This window comes from Vipera berus (assembly GCF_964194415.1).
Source record: "Vipera berus genome assembly, chromosome: 2".
Taxonomy (NCBI): Eukaryota; Metazoa; Chordata; class Lepidosauria; order Squamata; family Viperidae; genus Vipera; species Vipera berus.
Genome location: NC_138203.1, coordinates 126,785,598 through 126,805,111, shown reverse-complemented (window position 1 = coordinate 126,805,111; position 19,514 = coordinate 126,785,598). Strand labels below are relative to the sequence as shown.

The 19,514-nt window shown below is 38.9% G+C and overlaps 3 protein-coding genes across 3 annotated transcripts; 2 read left to right on the top strand and 1 right to left on the bottom strand.

Annotated features, from left to right (window-relative positions):
* Window positions 1-3,452: 3,452 nt before the first annotated feature.
* Window positions 3,453-4,385, top strand: LOC308662805 (olfactory receptor 13H1-like; the record flags this gene model as incomplete). The annotated part of the gene is made up of 1 exon (XM_081318949.1): window positions 3,453-4,385. One exon carries the CDS (start codon window positions 3,453-3,455, stop codon window positions 4,383-4,385), a length of 933 nt encoding a protein of 310 aa, XP_081175075.1.
* Window positions 4,386-8,378: 3,993 nt separating this feature from the next.
* On the top strand, window positions 8,379-11,113 carry LOC308662804 (olfactory receptor 13H1-like; the record flags this gene model as incomplete). Its single annotated transcript, XM_081318948.1, has 3 exons — window positions 8,379-8,421; window positions 8,516-8,571; window positions 10,163-11,113. 3 exons carry the CDS (start codon window positions 8,379-8,381, stop codon window positions 11,111-11,113), a joined length of 1,050 nt encoding a protein of 349 aa, XP_081175074.1.
* Window positions 11,114-13,381: 2,268 nt separating this feature from the next.
* On the bottom strand, window positions 13,382-18,973 carry LOC308662803 (lysozyme C, milk isozyme-like; the record flags this gene model as incomplete). Its single annotated transcript, XM_081318947.1, has 5 exons — window positions 13,382-13,400; window positions 13,794-13,872; window positions 14,661-14,822; window positions 16,723-16,815; window positions 18,883-18,973. 5 exons carry the CDS (start codon window positions 18,971-18,973, stop codon window positions 13,382-13,384), a joined length of 444 nt encoding a protein of 147 aa, XP_081175073.1.
* Between the last annotated feature and the right edge of the window lie 541 nt (window positions 18,974-19,514).

Sequence of the window (19,514 nt, the reverse complement as noted above, 5' to 3'; positions counted from 1 at the left end):
ATTTAATCTATCAACCTCTCTCTTCCCTCCTGCCTCATTCCAATTTAAACTCTGCATCAATCTAGCCATTAGTTGGAAGAGGCCATGGTAGAAAAGTCTCTTCTCCTGAATTCCCTCCAACTGAAAGTCCTTGGCTGATAGGATCCACCACATGCCCCTTCTGCCAATGCAAGTGGTGTGGGGTGATCCCATTGGAAGGAGATGGTTCCTCAGATAACCTGGACCCATTTCTCTTGATAGACAAAGACAGAGAAAAATGTGTATGTCATGGTTCTTCTTCTTCAGAAGAACTTGTTTACCTTAAAGAATCTTTTATTCAAGAAACCTACATAGTCGAAACCAAAAACTAAATTCCCCTCTCCTGAATACAAAGTATCAAAGCACAATTCCCTCCTCCAATAAACAGCCATAAATCACATTCCTCAATTAGCTTGAAACACGGGCTTTCTCCCCAGCTCTCCAGCCCACCAAAACTCCTAGAGGAGATCAACCCTGACTGCTCTTTAGAAGGCCAGATCCTGAAGTTAAAACTCAAATACTTTGGCCACCTAATGAGAAGGAAGGACTCACTGGAGAAGAGCCTAATGCTGGGAATAATGGAGGGCAAGAGAAGAAGGGGACGACAGAGAATGAGGTGGCTGGATGGAGTCACTGAAGCAGTAGGCGTGAGCTTAAATGGACTCCAGAAGATGGTAGAGGACAGGAAGGCCTGGAGGAACATTGTCCATAGGGTCGCGATGGGTCAGACACGACTTCGCAACTAACAACAACATATATATATATATATACTTTTTTTCAACAAAGCCTGAATTGTGATTTATGGTTTTGGGAACTAAAAAGGGCAAAAAGGGAAGGGAATTAGTAAGTAAGAAAAAGGTGGAGGATAAACAGTAAGATGGTAATTTCATATAGAAAGAAGGGCAGAAGTCCTAATTCTATATCTCCTCCTCCTCCTCTCCTCCTCCTTCTTCCTTTGGTTCTTTAAACTTTCATTGTATTTAAAATTCTAATAATAAATTTCAATGGACCTTGCCAAAGAAGGATGAGAAAACTGGAATGTTTATTCATGCCAAACTTTGGTTCTGTGTCCTATGCCTATCACATTGCTACCTGTAGATGCAAGGTAAACTGGGCCAGTTTTGCACAGTTCCTAAAGTTCAGGAAAGTGCACAATAGCAACTAAGCTTGGAGAGTAAAGAGATTCCTCATGGAGTTCAATCAGAGTCCAGTCCTTAAATCACTTCTGGGCCAACCCTTCTTACTCCAGGTAGATTATCAGCAGTAACAGTGCTTGTGACTCACTAAGGAATAGCTGGGATCAAAATCATCAACTCCTTTTTCTAGAAATGCAGAGAGCTTTTGTTGGGGCAGAAATGACGAATGGATCATGTAAGTACTTTTTTCCATGAACCTATTTTCGAAATATCTGCTATACTGAACATCAATATCTGTATTATTTTCCCCATTGATAGTGTTTTTCCTTTATAACTGATAATGTTGCTCAGCAAACATATTTGTATATCAGTCCTAATCTTCTTCTCCTTCAAAAGTAATTTGGACTAAATTGCACATATTACAAAAGAACTGAATCTTATCTCAGGTCACCTTTGCTGAAACTGATATTAGGTAAATGATTCCACATTTGCAACAGAAGTATGAAAGCTTGCTACTACAAACCTATACCTGAGTGTAAGCCTCATATTGTTGAGTATGAGGTTCCTTCTAACTAAATGAGTTTTTATGATTTCAGCATAATTGCAAGTTTGGCTTGCATTTTATTACGTTTTGAATATCATTTATTTATAAACACTCTGTAACTGGGGACAGCAAATAACTTAACAGAAGCCAGGGACAAGGCCACCCAACTTCTTTATAAACAAATAACTAGACTGCAACAGGTTCTTTTCCAACCCTGGAAAGGTGACATCCTCCACAAAAGCCTAAGGACAGCAGATAAGCTTAGGAAGAGGAGGCAGCCCACATATTGCAAAGAAATACAGTCCTGTCCACAATGCATTAAGTCAGTTCCTGAATTTCTCATCAGACTTTTTGCACCACCTAAGATTCAAACTGAGGGGACCAAACCGCAGGTCTTCTCTGCCAAACTCTTCAGATTTGGGAAGAGGTTTTTAGATCTATGACATTTGTGTATTGATTTTTTTAATTGGTTGGGGGGGAAAAAGTAAAACCAGAATTGAGATCTGGAATTGTGGTCTGAAAGAATAGCAACAGGGGCCCCTTTGCAACAGGTTCACTACAGCTTGTAGAAATAGTCTACAAAATGCAATATGTCACGGTGGCCAGGCTAATGCAGGATGCTACGAATCACTCCTCACTTCACTTCATATATTTTACAAAGTGAGAGCATCCCTCTGTCTGACTCCAGTGTAGATTTTTTTCATGGAAGAATGAATAATAATTTGATTCTATAATATTTATCCTTCCAATATTCTACAGGCCAGGAACCACCCAGATTTGCATCCACTAAATTCCATGACAGAATGACTTTTAGCCTCAATTCAACTCACATAAATTGTGATTTATTTATCACTATCACATTGTCACACATTCATCACTTCAAAACCTTTAAAACAATTAAACCAGTGTTCTCTTGAAATGTACAGTAAATGTGTATCATAGTTGACCTCTGTTAAGGCATCAACCTAGTATCCAGTTTCTTGGGTCTATGAAGCCTAAGACAATAACTATCAGTAGGTGAAGCCCAGCTCATGGATGTGTCCATGAACATTTGTCACCAGTTTTCTCTGGTTTATTTTAATCATACCCTAGTCCATCCTCCAGCCCCAGTGATTTTTCAAGATTTGCCTAGCTTATGTTCTCAGTCCAGCACAGACTGAGCCTGAGCTATGTTTTCAGAATATATTACTCTCTTACTACTCTTTGGAATTGTTCTAATTGTTCTAATTAGCTAAAACCCAAGAGCTGGTCAGACTGGAGAATTGACCTGGACTGGAGTTTTACTTGTATTGATCATTAGATCTGCAGCTTTTCTGAACAACTTAGAATATTTTACCCAGATTCTAAGTAAAACCTATATCCAACATGTATTGTATTATATGCACCCATTGCACTCACTAGTTTCTTTAACTTAGAGATATCCCCACCCAAAAATATCCACAGCATTATCTAATGTGTACTATAAATACATGTATCGGATATCTTCATCCTGGTTTTAGAATATATATTTTTTTGGTTGGAGTATTGTATCGATGAACAACAGTTTATATATAACATGCATACTTTATCTTCATTGTGAATAATGGGGAGTTTGATGGCAACCTATGGCCATATTTATTTGCAATCACTGAATAAAAAGGAAAAGATAAAGAAGATGTTCCCCCCTTTCAGAGATTATAAATTAATTTCTTCTATGGTCACCTGTAAAAAGTGTTCATTTTCCCCCACAGGAGACAGAAATATCTAACGCTGCTATGGCATCAACAAATGAAACAGTAGCAGCGGTATTCATCTTAATTGGATTATCTGACCAGCCGAGAGCCCAAGTTATCTTCTTTTGCTTCCTGTTGATGGCATACCTCATTAGTTTTGTTGGCAATGGTCTCATCATCACATTAATTATTATGGACTCCCAGCTTCATACTCCTATGTATTTTTTTATTTGTGTCCTCTCCTTGATAGACTTCATTCTCATCAACAATGTAGTTCCTGAGGTTCTCATCAACTGCTTCATTTACAGGCCCACTATTACGTTCTCCAGATGTTTGTCTCAAATGTATCTGGGTCTGCTGCTTGTCTCAACAGAGTGTGTTCTCCTTGCAGTCATGGCATATGATCGCTTTGCAGCTATATGCCAACCCTTGCATTATGTGCAGGTGATGAGTTGGCGATTATGCAGTTCCCTGGTAGCAACGTCCGTGACCCTTGCTTTCATGTTTACCTTGATCAATGGGCTTTTGCAGCCCACTGACTTCTGTGGCAATCGCATAATCAACCATTTTGTCTGTGAGCTACAATCTTTTGTCAAACTGGGTTGCTCCAACTCACATATCAGTGAGATCTTGATGAATGTTTCCAGCCTCTTTCTCTTAATCCCTCCCTTTGGCTTCATAGTTGTGACTTATGGTCGCATAGGCCGGGCTGTAATGCACATTCGCTCAAGTCAGGGTTACAAAAAGGCCTTTTCCACTTGTAGCTCACACCTTGCTGTTGTCAGCGTCTTTTACGGGACAATCATCATAATGTACATGGTTCCGGAAAGAGAATCAGTTTCTGACAAGGGAAAGATCCTATCTATAGTCTATGGAGCTCTGACCCCTATGCTGAATCCTGTAATTTACAGCCTGAGAAACAGGAATGTGAAGGGAGCTTTTTGGAAACTGGTTGGAAAAAAGATATCAGATTAAATCAGTGTTCATCTCTGTGTATTATCCAGAGGCACCTGTAGCTGGCAGTTATTCATAATTATTTATTGTAGATAGTAAAAAATAGCTTTTCCCCATTATCATTGAATGATGTTTCAACCATGGTACAATACCTTACACAGAACTCATATTTGGCTGAAAACAGTGAAATCTCCCCTCTCAAAAATCTCCCCATTTTTATAGTTGAGAGTGGGGTCTTCTGCCTATTTACTGCATATATAGTAGCTTGCTCTACCAGTTTTGGTAGGGATTTGGTTTCTTTCTTGGTGATTCCTTGATTAAAGCATTGTAAATCTAATGAAGTTCCAGACAGTACCTGTTTTGACCTCTGATGCACCATTTAAACAATTATGCAATTATATATCTGAATTTGTGTGGCAGGGGAAAAACCCCCGCAAGTTAAATATAAGGCACTACCAGATGCAAAGAATAGAGGAGGATTGGATTTAGCTGATTTGTTGCTGTATTATGCAGCTTGCTGTTTACTTTGGATGAGAGATATTGCTGAGAAATAGAATGTTTGCAGAGTGAGAGGGATATGACCTGAGTGACATGGATATTTGTTATACAACAAAGTCAAAGTTAATGTGGATTTTAAAAATTATTCTATTCGACGCGCCATGTTGAGAATATGGAATACGCAGAATTCCAGGTTGTGCCCAAAAACCTCTAGGTGGTGCTCAGCACAAGAAGCATTTTATAAATGATAAATAATAAGCAAACACAAATGGCTGATTTATGGAAGTTAGAGGGTAGAGGCCTACCAAACCTCAGAGGGAAGAGTGTTCCACACGGCAGGGTCCGCCATGGAAAAAGAACACTTTCTAGATTCCATAATGTGGTAATGCTTAAGGATTAGAAATGTACCTACCTATCTAACCTGGTAGGAAAGATGAGTAAATCTCCTTAATGGAAAATGGTCCTTCAAATAACCTGGCCCTGTGCCATATTAGGCTTTAAAAGGAAGGAAGGAAACAGGAAGCCAATGCAGCTTGTGCAACGGAGGTGTTACATGGATAAACATAGGGGCTCCCTTCACTATGCACACTACATCAATCTTATATACTTTACATTGTCATACTTGGTGACCTAAGTGATACTATTGCTGCCCTCTCATGGTCCTGGAAGCTGTGAAGGTTTGGATGGGGGACAACAGGCTTTGACTGAACCCTGGTAAGATCAAGTGGCTTTGAATGTGTGGAAGTTTAGGACTGGGGACTTTAGCATCTTTAGGTCTAGATTGGGTTATACTGCCTCAGCCAGACCCAGTCTGCAGTTTGAGAGTTCTCCTGGACTTGTGATTCCTGCTCAAAGAACAGGTGGAAGTCATGGCTAGGGCTCCCCTTGCACAACCACGTGCTGCATGCCAGTTGTGTCCTTTCCTGAGTACCCGCACTCAGTCAGTCAAACCCTGGTCATCTCATGCTTGGCCTATTGTAACACGGTCTTCTTTGAAGAGTATTTTGAAACTATAGCAGGTGCAGATGGCATCTGTGCAAACAGTTCCTGGGTCCCCTAAGTAGCCCATGTTACACCACTGCTCTACGGGCTGCACTGGTTGCCAGTTTGCTTCCAGATCCAATTCAAGATGTTGGTTATCACCATAAAGCTGCTCGTGGCATGGAACCAAGTTACCTGAGGAACCATCTCATCACAAGGGGATCGGCCCACTGCAACTTCATTGGCAGAAGGGACATGCTGTGGACCCCATCAGTCAATAAATTCCAGCAGGTGGGCTCCAGGAGAAGAGCCTTTTCTGGGGTGGTTCACATTCTCTGGAATATTTGGCCCTGAGGTGAGATCCGCACTCACTCTTTTGGCCTTCTGAAAGGGCCTGAAGACCTTGCTCTGACAATCCAATGGAGCATATCTTCCTGGAGGTGGTTAATGGACTAAAATAAGATCCCACCTGTTCCCTGTGTGCAATTTGATCCTTACCATCTTGTCAATTTTAAACAAATTTTAGTGTTAATATTGTTTTAAAGTTTGAAGAATTTATTTCATTTTTATGTCTGTAGGCCACTTAGAGTTGCCACTAGGAAAGATAGGTGGCATATCAATTTATTGATAAGTAAGTAACTAAGTAAGTAAGTAAGTAAGTAAGTAAGTAAATAAATAAATAAATAAATAAATAAATAAATAAATAAATAAATAAATAAATAAATAAATAAATTCTGGAACAATTGAAGCTTCTGGGTGGTCTTCAAGGACAGCCCCATGTGGAGCACATTGCAGTAATCTGAAGGAAGATGACTAAGGCATGAATTAATGTGAGAAAGACCTCGCAATCCAGGAAGGGATGTAATTGGCACACTAGATAAATTTGTGCAAAGTCCCACCCCCATCCCTAGCCATGGCTGCCACCTGTTCTTGAGCAGGAGCTGTGGGTTCAGAAGGACCCAAACTGCACACCAGCTCAGTCTAGGGAGCTGTCACACTCTCCAAAGTCAAGGATGGAATATCATCTGAGTCTGGGTGGCCAAGAACCCAAAGTCACTCTGTCTTTCCAGGGTTGAGTTGAAGTCTGGTCCTCCCCATTCAGACCCTTGCTCTTTGCTCCTGCCCTGCAATTGAAAGGTATTGTAGAACTTGAATGGCAGGAGAACATACTTCATTTCTTCTTTCAATTGTTCAAAAAGTAGCAATCGTTCAAAAAGTAACTGCTTAGTGCTGCACTATTCCTCTGCCTTTGTAGTGGCTGCCTTTTAAAATAACCAAATTCCAAATTTGGGACTTCGAATTGGAAGCAACTGTTCAGAAGGCTCTGAGGAAGCTTGGATAATGGATTGTGTTGGGTGAGTCTAGGATTTTAGCCTGAGGATCCCCAATCTCAACCTCAGAATTGCACATTAAAACTATATGGTCAGCAGCACATCATATACTTGTTCCAAGTGAGTGGTCAGGACACTGAAGGGCAACAAGATTTAGGGCAACTTGACTTCCTTCTGGAATGGGATGGGAAAATGGCAAAGCAGCTATATTGGGATGGTTTACTCTGAGGCATTCAGAATAAAAAGAAATGACAAAGAGACCATCCAGGATGGTCTCCAAGCTGCTTTGGTGCTCTGCCTTGTTGGGAATCCAGATTAAAATGAAGTTCTATAATCATTCTCATTCAGGAAAGCCTGAGAGTAGAAGGAAAGGGAGGGAAAATGAGACACGGAGAAAAAGGTAATTTAAAATTTATAAAGTAGGATTGGTTTGAGTAGTATTATTTGTATACCTCCTATGACAAATCCAGAATTCTCCTTGCCCTTGAGTGACAATGGCCATTAGCCACCTCCAATGAACAAATCCACATGCCGCTACTATTTGTACCTCATCATCCATCTGCAGCTGAGGCACCCTGAGGGTAGTTTTAAGCAGTCTGTTCTGGACTATTTTCTATCATCCCATCCCACCTTCAGACTCTACAAAGTAGAGAAAATGGATGTGAATAAGAGAGTGGGTCTGAAATGAAGGGTTCCATGTCAGCAAAGGTGGGTCTCCCATTGGTTCGGCCAGGTTCCTGTGGGACCGCCCCCTTCTATGTGGTCATCAAACTATTCTCCCACCTCTGGGTTCTCTTTGGTTGTGAAGGACACCAGAACACTGGCTTCCACAGACATTTTATGCTATAAAATTCTGAGAAGCTAAAAAACTGTTTTTTCTGTAAAGCAGTCTGTCTGGAAAAGAATGGCACCGTTGAACTTACATAATGAAATAATTTATCTTTTCAACTTTAAACCTAATGGGCAAGAAATTCCCTCGAAATTCAATTAAAAATCTGCCCTTGGAATTTTATCTTTATTTATTACCCACTGGGGAAAAGATAAGAATTAAAAAAAACCTTTTACCTCAAGGAACTGGCAGTGTTGTTCTCAACGCCAAAGCAAAGAACAGATCTCACAAATTCTCCTTCTGCTAATTCCCCCCGCCCCCTTCAAGTAGTTGTTGTTCTTCTCAAGCGGTAACTCAGGAGTGAAACCAACCACAATGAGGAACACTACCTTTAGTAAAAATACACAGTGCAAAGATCGTAGGAATGGATGATGCTAGAACTAAACTTCATCAAATCCCCAGTTTCTTGGAAAGGAAATAGCACCATTTTTCCCCCACTTGGCTCTTCACAGTTACTTTGCAAGACATTAAAAAAATATTTGGCCATTTATCACTGGAAGAACACTGGGTAAGCAAAACTTTAGAATTAAAAAGACAAATACAGAAGGCAATTTAAGTACATAGTTGTTCTCTGTTTGTAATCTGTAAAAGAAATCTTGAATTCATGGGGACATTGATCCAGACAGGATACTTTGAAGCCATGTCTTTAGAAGCAGCTTTCCCTGTTGGCAATCATATGCAGTTGCTATAAAATGAGCACAACATGCAGATGCCAAACTTTATCATATGTGTTGGGGGGGAGTGTTTGTGTATCTATATTTGTGTGTACATGTATCTACAGACAAAGCAAGACTATGTCTTATGTTTGCTACTAAATGTGAATAAAGAATCTGAGACAGAAATAGGGCGAATGACCTTTAAATTATCCATCTGAATAAAGGCTAATTCAAAAAGGAGGGACAGAAAAAGGAAGTCTAGATGTAAATTTCAATTAAACAGAAGGCTGATGCAAAAAAAAAGAAAAGAAAAAAGAATGAGAATGGAACTGTGGCTGAAATGAATTGTATTGTCTTCTGGTTATTCTAATGCTTATCTTTTTGATAAGGTTGGACTTGTTGCTATAGTAACTCTTCTCTCTCTCTTCTCTCTTTACCTTTTATTCCAAGAATGTTTTTCTTTTTGTGAGATTTAGTCTCTAACCAACTTCCATTCTCAATCTCCATCTTTTATGGTAAATTACAGCCTGGGGAAGAGGCCAGGAATTTGCTTTATAATCTCTCCTTTGGATTCTAGTACAGCACAAACAAGTGTCCTGGACAGTTTGAGAATGGATTACCTAGTATGTGGTTAGTTTTTCCTAATAAAAATATCAGCCTATTTTCTATTCGGAATAGAAACATAATTTTCTCCAATATTTCCACCCTCCCAAAGAATTAACTGGTGTCATTAGGTGAAATTCTGATCGTTATTTAACTAACAATAATTCCAAAGCATTATCATTAGAAAAAAATATCAGTGCATAAAGCAAAGAAAAACGAAGCTAAGGCTGATACCTTAATAGAGATGCCTCAGGTTTAGTAACAACACTGTGTCCTGCAACAAATTGTACTTGCTTACAATGTACCTTGCTTACAATGTACAGAGCATTGTTGGGGTCTGTCAGATCCAAGGAGGAAAGGATGGTGTCCTTGCGATCAGAACTGGTTCTACTTTGTGAATTATCTGAGCACTATAGCATTGCTTGTAATGAGTTGACTCAGGACATTTTTGTTTGATTTCAGTAACTGGGATGGGGATGAAGCTACTGCTTTCAGCTTGCTGCTTTTATTACTTTTGGAAAGAGATTTCTCCATCTTCAATATGAGATTGGCTTTGAGTACCTAGCTATGAGAGAGAAAGTAGCTTATTTAGTTTTGGCTTAGCATTTTATGCAGTCACTGCAGTTTGCAAACGATATACTCCTTAATGCAGTGTGTGAACCCACGCATGTGAGAATACAACAATTATATTCAATAAATCATGGTTAAAAGAAATTCTTTTTTCAGACAGATACATTTTTATTTTTTCTATATAGTTTTGGCAGCCTAAACATTTAAAGTGAAGGTATTGCATCTCTCCTGAATGTAGTCAGTAATCACACCATTCTTTCTTTCCTGCAGGGGAGAATGAGAGAAAATATAGTAGGAACTTCAAATGAATCACTGGTGACCAAATTCATTCTGATTGGATTATCAGAACATCCCAGAGCTCAGATTGTTCTCTTTTGGTTCCTCTTGATGGTGTATCTCGTTAGCTTTCTTGGCAATGGACTAATAATCATGTTGAGCATTGCTGACGCCCGGCTTCACACCCCCATGTATTTTTTCATTTGTGTCCTTTCCACCATAGACTTTATTCTTACCAACAATGCACTTCCTGAGATCTTGGTGAACTGCTTCATTTACAGGCCCACAATTTCTTTCTCCAGATGTTTGGTCCAAATGTACATTGGATTATTTCTGATTGTAGCAGAGTGCATTGTTTTGGCAGTCATGGCATATGATCGTTTGGCAGCTGTATGTCAACCATTATACTACATGCAGATCATGAGTTGGAGATTATGCTTTTATCTAATAGCCATGTCAGTGGCCATTGCCTTCATGACGACACTGGTCAATGTGCTCTTGCAGCCCACCGATTTCTGTGGCCATCGCATCATCAACCATTTTGCATGTGAGCTGCAATCCTTACTCAAACTGGCTTGTTCCAACACAGTCAGTGAGCTCTTTATGCATATCTCCAGCCTCTTTCTGCTATTCCCTCCCTTTGGCTTCATAGTGGTGACATACATCCGCATAGGCCTGGCTATACGATGTATAAGCTCTACCCAGGGACGTAGAAAAGCCTTCTCCACCTGCAGTTCTCACCTTGCTGTGGTCAGTGTCTTTTACGGAACAATCATGATCATGTATCTGAGACCCGAAGGCAAATCCATTTCTGAAAAGGACAAGGTCATATCCTTAGCATACGGGGCTTTGACTCCTATGCTCAACCCTCTGATCTACAGCCTGAGAAACAAGGATGTCAAGGGGGCATTCTGGATGCTGGTTCAAAGAAAAATCTTAATGTAATGTACACATACTGTACTCACCATCTACCATGTAGGTTCCTACTGCTGACAATCTCTAGAAACCCTTTGAAGAGAAATTTAATAACTAGCATTACTACTCCTAATAAACCCCAGAGGGCATAAGCAATACCAAATGTTAACAAGGAACGTGTTAGGGCTTCAAGCGCAAGATTCACAATACTTTTGGAGAATATCAGGTTGGGGAATATATTCACAAATAAGCTGAGAATTTTAGATGCCAAAATACACCCCCAAATACATTACTGGTTTCAACTTATTGATGGATGGGCTTTTCCAAAAGTATATATGGTAATATTTTTTTAAAGTACTTGTTAGCCCATTTGAGCTCACAGATAAGCCATCCATCCTCAATTTTCTAACCAAAATACCTGGGCTGGAATGCAGTGAGGAGGTAAATTCCAAAATGGGAGAGGCCTTATTCCAGAGGTACAAGAGGCAATTCAGTCCAGATATTATGTATGAGAGAAAAATGGGTGAAGACAGTCTACCCCTAATAGTTTATAGATTACAATGTAGAAGTGGATAATAGAGTTTTTAGTTTGGAAAGATTTTGTTTGTGAGTGTGAAACAATAAAGAACTCACTGGCAAGAATGACCATGTGTCATTCTTGATTTGGAGCCTAACATTTTCATGAAAAGCCAGTTTGGTCTCACGATTAAGGCACCAGGCTAGAAGGCAGCATACTGGCCATAAAAGCTAGCTAGGTGACTTTGGCTCAGTCACTCTCTTTCAGCCCTATCCACTCCACAGGATTGTTGTGGGGGAAATAGCAATAGCACTTAGACTTATATACCTCTTTCTAGGGCCTTACAGCCCTCTCTAAGTGGTTTGCAGAGTCAGCATATTGCCCCCAACAATCTGGGTCCTTATTTTACTGTCCTCAGAAGGATGAAAGTCTGAGTCAACCTTGAGCCGATCAGGATTGAACTGCCCAACTGCTGGCAGTCGGCAGTCAGCAGAATTAGCCTGCAACACTGCATTTTAACCATTGCGCCAAAACCAATATAGGTGGAGGAAGGTGTGTTGGATATGTGTGCTGTCTTGAGTTATTTGTAAAAATAATAAGGGTGGGATGCAAATAAATAAATAACAATTTCAAGACAGTTTACAGTACTAATATTATATGGAGAGATACATCAGGATCTGTGTCAAGTGAAGTTTTGAGTCAATAACGTATGTGTTGCACAGATCTGCTCTGTCAGAGGAATAATTGTAGCCTGTTCAATTATGCAGGAATCATGAGCGATGAGAGAAAATAAATAAAGCATGAAACAGGAAAGGTCATAATGCATAACACTCATTTTACTGAAGTAATTTTTGAAGATTTTAAAAAGCAAACTCGTTCCTTCTTCCTACCCAGAAATATTTTAAAAATCATCCTTTGTGTGCAAAGAAATCTATTCATCCCAACATATGAGGTACAAGCATAGAATCAAGTTGTTAAGTGTTGGTTTTTATAAGAAATAGCATCATTTTCATCACAGGAGGAGGAAGAGTAATGTAGGATCATCAATCTCAGAGGTTGCAGTTCTGAATCCATTGTGACAGATCTCTTCCTTGGCAGTTCCTTGTCCAGCCCCTCCTAGAAGTAAGAACAGGAATATTGCTTTTCTTTTTACATCACAAGCATGATAGTTTCTTTGATGATATAACTGTACTTCAAGAGATTCAGAAAGTTTCAAGGTGAGCCAGTTTTTCAATGAATCTCCTTCCCCCCCCCCAAGTTAAAATCAAAGAAAATAATTGCCTTAGCTAAAATAGTCCTGATTTTCTATTTCTCATAATAAAGCCTACCTGCCACTGATACACAATAGATACTATGGACTCTCACATAAACTTGCCAGAGTCCATGTTAGCCAGGGCTGAAGTGACTTAAGGTCCCAAGTATTGGCTGAGCACCAGAAGGCTCCCAAAATTCTGCCCAAAACCTTAGAGAAGGTCTCAGAAGGTCACACAGCAGAATAACGTTTAGATAACTGTAAGTGCTGACCACATAATGTCTTTATGATTTGCTTTTAAATGCTGATTGCTGGCTTAAAAGTTTTCCATTTAATGATCTGCTCCTGCAGCCCCTTTCTTACTCATCCTATAATTGGAGGCTTCACAAATGATCTCTCCCTGCTTGTGCCACTACTAGATTCTTTACAGATCCAGTTCTCTGATCCCTTGGAGCTCATTCCTGGGATCAGAATCCTGGTGTTTAAAAGGCCATTTGCCTTTTTTTTTCATGCTTGTCCCAACTGGACACTAAATCTTGATGGTGAACCTGTTTAAAAAGATGTATAAACAGCCAACAAGCACAAAACTGGATAATGAATGTTAAATTATGGGGAAGAAATTATCCAGCTACAATAGGCGTCAACATTCACCTGCCAAGCTGTGTGCCAATATACTTGTAATCTACCTTTAATCTACTTTCAAACTGTGATTTAAAAGACCATTAAACCCAAATTCAAAAGACTGTTAAACCAATATTCAAAAGCAACCAGAATGGAAATATAGCAATAAAAATACTATGTGTCATATTCTGAAAGTATATTTCTCCACCAATGTTAAAGTTGTACAATAGTCTAAAGAAATATAATTATCTTTCATGAGCAATAATTGAGTTGCTACTGAATGCTACAAGTAGAAAGATGTTAATGAGAGATTGACTCACCAGGCAGTCATACCATTGGGATCACGCACAACTCTCTTAGCACAAGCAATATCATCTGTGATGTCATCATCTGTGAAAGCTGCCGGGAGAAGCAAATTAAAATATGTCGCATCCTAGATGCTTCAAAGTTATTTCCAAATATTTGCATAAAATTATTATATAAAGCAAAAAGAGAGATAGAGAGAGATAGAGAGAGATTGCGAGAATGTTGAGCATGTGACACACTGGGACCTCACCACTGGTGCTCATTATAATTCAGACCACACTGGGGTGGGTGGTGTGAAGGCCAAAGTCAAATATGTCTTTGTGGGGGAAGGTGAGAAGTTGTGAGAAGTTAAGAAATGGGGTACTAAGTGGGGGAGCAGATTGAGGAAGGATAACAGGCCAATGGAAAACATGGTACCTAGATGATCCAGGTAGGAACTCGAAACAATTTTGAGAGACAGGGTGGTTAAATGTGAATCTTCATGAATTGGTGGGTGCAATAAGACAATTACAGAGACCAATAAAGGAGTAGAAGGACTAGAACTTCCCTACAAAATTTTCATATAAGTTATTTGGGATATTTCTTTTTTTCTTTTTCTTTTTGCTTTTCTAATGAAACAGGTGTCAGCCCTTGGTAGTAGATCAGGTCAGGAAACAAACGCTACGAGGATTATGGGAATCTATGCTACTTCATTGTATAGAATATAATAATGACAGAATTTTAAAAGCTTCTCTCTCCCACCTCATACACAAACAGGATCAATGCTTCCTTCTTTCCCAGGACTGAGTTGTCATACTTTTCTCATCAACTTTCTCTTAATAGAGAAACAACTCTTGCATTCCTTTATCAAGATTATATCTCCTCTCCACTACATATCTTACCACTGCAAGGCTTATTACAGCCATTAGCTGTACGGCCCTGGTTATTGTTGCACCAATAGCGGCTGTTTATCTGGAAAATCCCATAGTCGCGACTGCCATTGTCGTTTATCGGACTCACAGCTTTGGTGTCATAATGGCTCTCATGATAAGCCATACAGACCCCTGGAAGAAAGGAAATGGGGAAAGAAGTATAAAAGTACTGTGCTATAAATGAAAAAGCTGTCTTGATTTCTCACACAGAACATTTAAAACAGAATATTTAACTATATTCTGATTCTTTCCCCAACAAGGAAGAACCCAAGAAGTTCATTACATTTTGGTGTGGGAAGTCAGCCCACCTGAGAAAGAAATATTTTTGGGAATATTAAAAGGCAGAATATAATGTAATGTATTGGCTTTAACTGTTTTCTTAAATGCCTTGGATCACTTGCTTAAATGTCTGACCTAGATTTCTGTGTTGTAACAGTTGGTGTTACTGAAGCCAGACTTACTATCTCCAGGCAGATAATTAGGTTTTGGGTGGGAAACTGTTACTTCAAACCTATTGGTCACCGCCTAGAGGCTAACAGTATAAATAGCTGCACAGCAGTCATTAAGGCTGCTTCTGTTCTGAGTTAAATAAACTTGTTGCTGTTTCAACTCTCCGTCTTGCTTAATGCCTGCAAGAACTGAATATTTAACATATAATATTTCCACAAAAGATCTCAAAGGCAGAAACCAACCCCCCCCCCATGTCTCTCTGCCCCAAACAGAAACCAGGTCTCCGGAAATGCAGATGTGATAATCTTGTCAGAAAGATTGGAGATTAGACAAAGATTGGGATTAGAAAGATAAAGATCCCTAGAGACAACAATCCCTCAAACCAAAAAATCCAACAGAGGACATAGCCATCAGCTGCAGACCCAGGGAAGCAGGATATGACCTTTGTTCATAATAGGATTAACCCACCATTATCAGAATACCAGAAAGGCACACTCAGACTCAGGTCAAAGCTCATGCCACAGGAACAACTCCATCAAAAGCTCAAGAAGGTATAAAAACCCACCACTTCCTACTACATGTGGTCAGCTTTCCCAGAGCCATCTTTTTGTCTGGCTCTCCTCTTCAATAAACTACAACCTTCTTTCTAAAGCAGTCTCCATTTTGATTATTCCCAGCTTGGACTGGAGCCTGATGAAGATTTTTCTTTCAACATTGGAAACATTCAGGAGATTTTGGAATAAGTCTGATTGTTGTCTCCAAGATTTTCCTGGGTTGTTAATGGCACATAAAGTCCTTTATTAGCCTAATACACTGGCAAATGCTTGCTCAAAGGAAGATGGAATCTGAAATCTCCGTCCCTTGCACGATATATTAAAACACAATTCTCCACCTTTCTAATTTTGTCATTAATCATATTCTCCAATTAATTTAAAGAATCAGTTTCCCTTCTGTTAGAAAACCTCCCAAGGTCTTATCGTCTTAGTTAGAGATGGCCTTGAAAGGTGCAATCCTACTCATCCCCCCTCCCAACCTTAAACTAAATGTCTTAAAGCAATACACAAGTTTAACATATGAAATAGCTACTTCTTCATCTCTTGTCAAGCAATAACATTCTATATTAGCAGACTTGAAATGATTTGGGGGAATCTGAAGCATCTTACCTTTGGGAGGATGCTAATAGCCCCCTATTCATATGTGAATAAATATAATATTAGCTAAACCAGTTATTAATAGACAATACAGAGACCAAAGTGTTCTAAGGAAATCCCAGTTCTGCTCTAGTCCCAAACAGGTGACAAACTGGAGATCAATCACCCACATTAAAATCAGGATGCTAATGCAGGTAAAAAAAGTAGAGGTTTTCCTGTCCTGTCTTTTCTGACTTTAGAGTGCAGGATGAAATCTTCTCAGTCATTTGTCATGGGAAGAAAGGGTATTTTCTCATTCTTAGAAGACAGAACAGAGTTTTTTGAACATTGAGTGGCTGGATGAAATTTTCTGGAAAGGAATTGCCCCATTTAGGATCCCTTTAGCAAACCTGGATCTTGCTACGGTGGAGAAAAAGGGAGAGTAAACTCACAATTTCCCAAGCTGACACCCACATATCCATCCACGCCACTTTGTTTCAGACGTCTAGCCAGTTCACATCTGGAGTATACTTTGGTTTCACTGCCTGCAATGAAGAGGAAGAGGAGGGTGTACACGCCTTCATTGCTGCTGTTCCTTGGAGGAAAATGTCTGACTTCTCCTGTGCAGCTACTCGGTTTTTATAGTCACAGAAATTGGCACATCTGGAGACATTGTAAACAAAGTATGTTGCAATAATAATTCATGAGGTGATAATAACCCATGAGGTCATTATGCACTGACCAGCAGAGAGCGCAAAGGGCAAAAGCCAAAGGGGGGGGAAAAAGAGTTTTAACTATCATTTTCAATTTCATAAAAAGTCAAACCAAAATGGGGGGAAAGGACATATTTTGTAACCTGAAAGATCCTGGGTCAATGGAGTCTGCATGGGGGTACCAAATTTGTACAAGTAAGGGCTGCAACTGTGTGATTGAAGCCCCAACCATTTTATGTGTCTGGCATGCGATGCACATGAAAAAGGAACAGGGTTTTCATTGTGTGGTGGGTTCCGATATCTTTATTTTTCTCAGTCCCACCTCATAGACATTCCTCTCAGTGGGCCTATTGCTTATTTGAGTTGGGTTTTTTTTTTGTTTGAACTGTGACTGGGGTTTCAGTGTATATTTCTTTTGTCAGATGAAGTTTGTAGAGAAAAGAAACATACTGAAAAAACTAAGAGAACTATATTTTACTTCTTGCTTTTCTTGCTATATTTACCCTTCTTGAAGACACAGAAATGGGAGAGGGACAAAGGGAAAGAAAGATGGGAATAAGGCTCTAATTTTGTACTTTCTGTTCATATAGGAATACCTGACATGGGTGTATAATGAATTCACACCTTCTAGGATTTGGCAATTCTTTACAGAATGCTTTATTAAAAGCTTTAATTCAACTGCTTTAATTCAAAAATTTTTTTTACCATTAGTCCATACATTCTCCAATTTATTCAGTGTTATGTTATACCCCACATTTTTATCTTCCAGATTCATCTTAAGTAACATTTTATATATTTTAGCAATCAGGTGGTCATCTCTAGAAGATAAGTTGATATCCAATTTAAATTTAACTCCTGAGAAAACAAAGCTTTTTTTAAATCAAGTTTAAAACTTTCAAAATAAATCCTGATATCTCATCCATTTACATTCCAATAACATCTCTTTTTTCTGTAGTACTTCATGGGATGATAGCCAAAGTGGCACTTTGTCAGCCAATCTTTTATATTTCCACCATAGAGTCCCAATTGATTGCCTAATGATATGATTCTTAAAACCAGGATTAACTTTTACTTTGTCATATCACAAATAATCATGCCACCCAAATCTCAAATCAGAACCTTCAGTATCTAAAAACCTTAAGTTTTTCAAAGTTATCCAATCTTTTAACTATAGCAAACAGCAAGCATCATAATATAATCTAACATCCAGCAAACCCAGACCTCCTCTTTCTTTAGCATCCTTACATGTAATTCTTGGTTTTTTCTTTATCAAATAAATTTAGATATATATTTCTGTCACCTTAAAAGAAGAAACTTTAATCAATATCAGTATAGTATGGAATAGAAATAACATTCTAGGTTGTATATTCATTTTAATTACTGAAAATCTTCCCCTCGATGACAAATCTAGTTTCTCCCCTCTATTTAAATCCAACTTTATGTCCTTCCATATGTTAACATTATTTTATATAACCTAGAATTTTCATTAATAAGAATCACCCCCAAATACTGCACCTTATTGATAACTTTAAAACCAGTTTTAAATTCCAATTCCAATCTTCCACATTCATATTCTGGTCAGTATCGTCATCTTTAATTATTTTCAAAGCCCGCCATTTCTCCAAACATTTTAATCTTCATATTCAATATTCTCTAGTGGATCTTGCACAATCAATACCAAATCATCAGCCAAAATATGATAATTATGTGTTTTAATTTGTAATCCTTTTGCTCTGCTCTCTTGTCTAATGTCCCTATTTAGCAGTTCCAACATCAGAATAAATAATAAAGAGGATAAAGGATACCCCTGTCTTGTCCCTTTCTGGATTTCACATGATTTTGTCAAATTTCCATTCACCATAGTCCAAGCTTTCTGGAGTATATAAATAGACTTCAAACCTTGTATAACAGTTTCTGTGGACTGGTACTGGTCCATGGCCTGTTGGCAACTGGGGCCATGCAAGTGGTGGTCGAGCATGTGAAGCTTCATGTGCACACATGTGGGAGCTAGATTGCATGTGCAAAACCATTTCCCCAGCTGCCATAACCTCCTCCGCCACGAATCCATGGAACCAAAAGTTTGGTGACCACTGTTGTATAAAACCCAATCCAAAATCCATCTTTTTCATTGAACATAATGTCCCAATTCAAATTATCAAAAGCTTTTTCTGCATCTAAAAGATTAATGCAACCTGTTTGTCACTAGGTTGTTGTAAATGTTCAATTATATTCAAAATTACTCTCACATTATTTCTTAGTTGCCTTTTGGTTAGAAAGTCACACTGGTCTTCATGTACGTAGTCCTGTAAAACTTTTTAAAGTCTGTCAGCTAAAACAGATGTGAAGAGTTTATAATCGTTATTAAGAAAAGAAAATGGCCTGTAACTCTTCACAGAAATTAAGTCCTGTCCTTCTTTGGGTACTAAAGAAATATAGACATCTTTCCATGAATCCAGCATAGAGTTTCCCTGTAAAATAGAATTCATTTAGTCCTTTATCAGAAGAAGTAATTGTTCTTCAAAGATTTTATG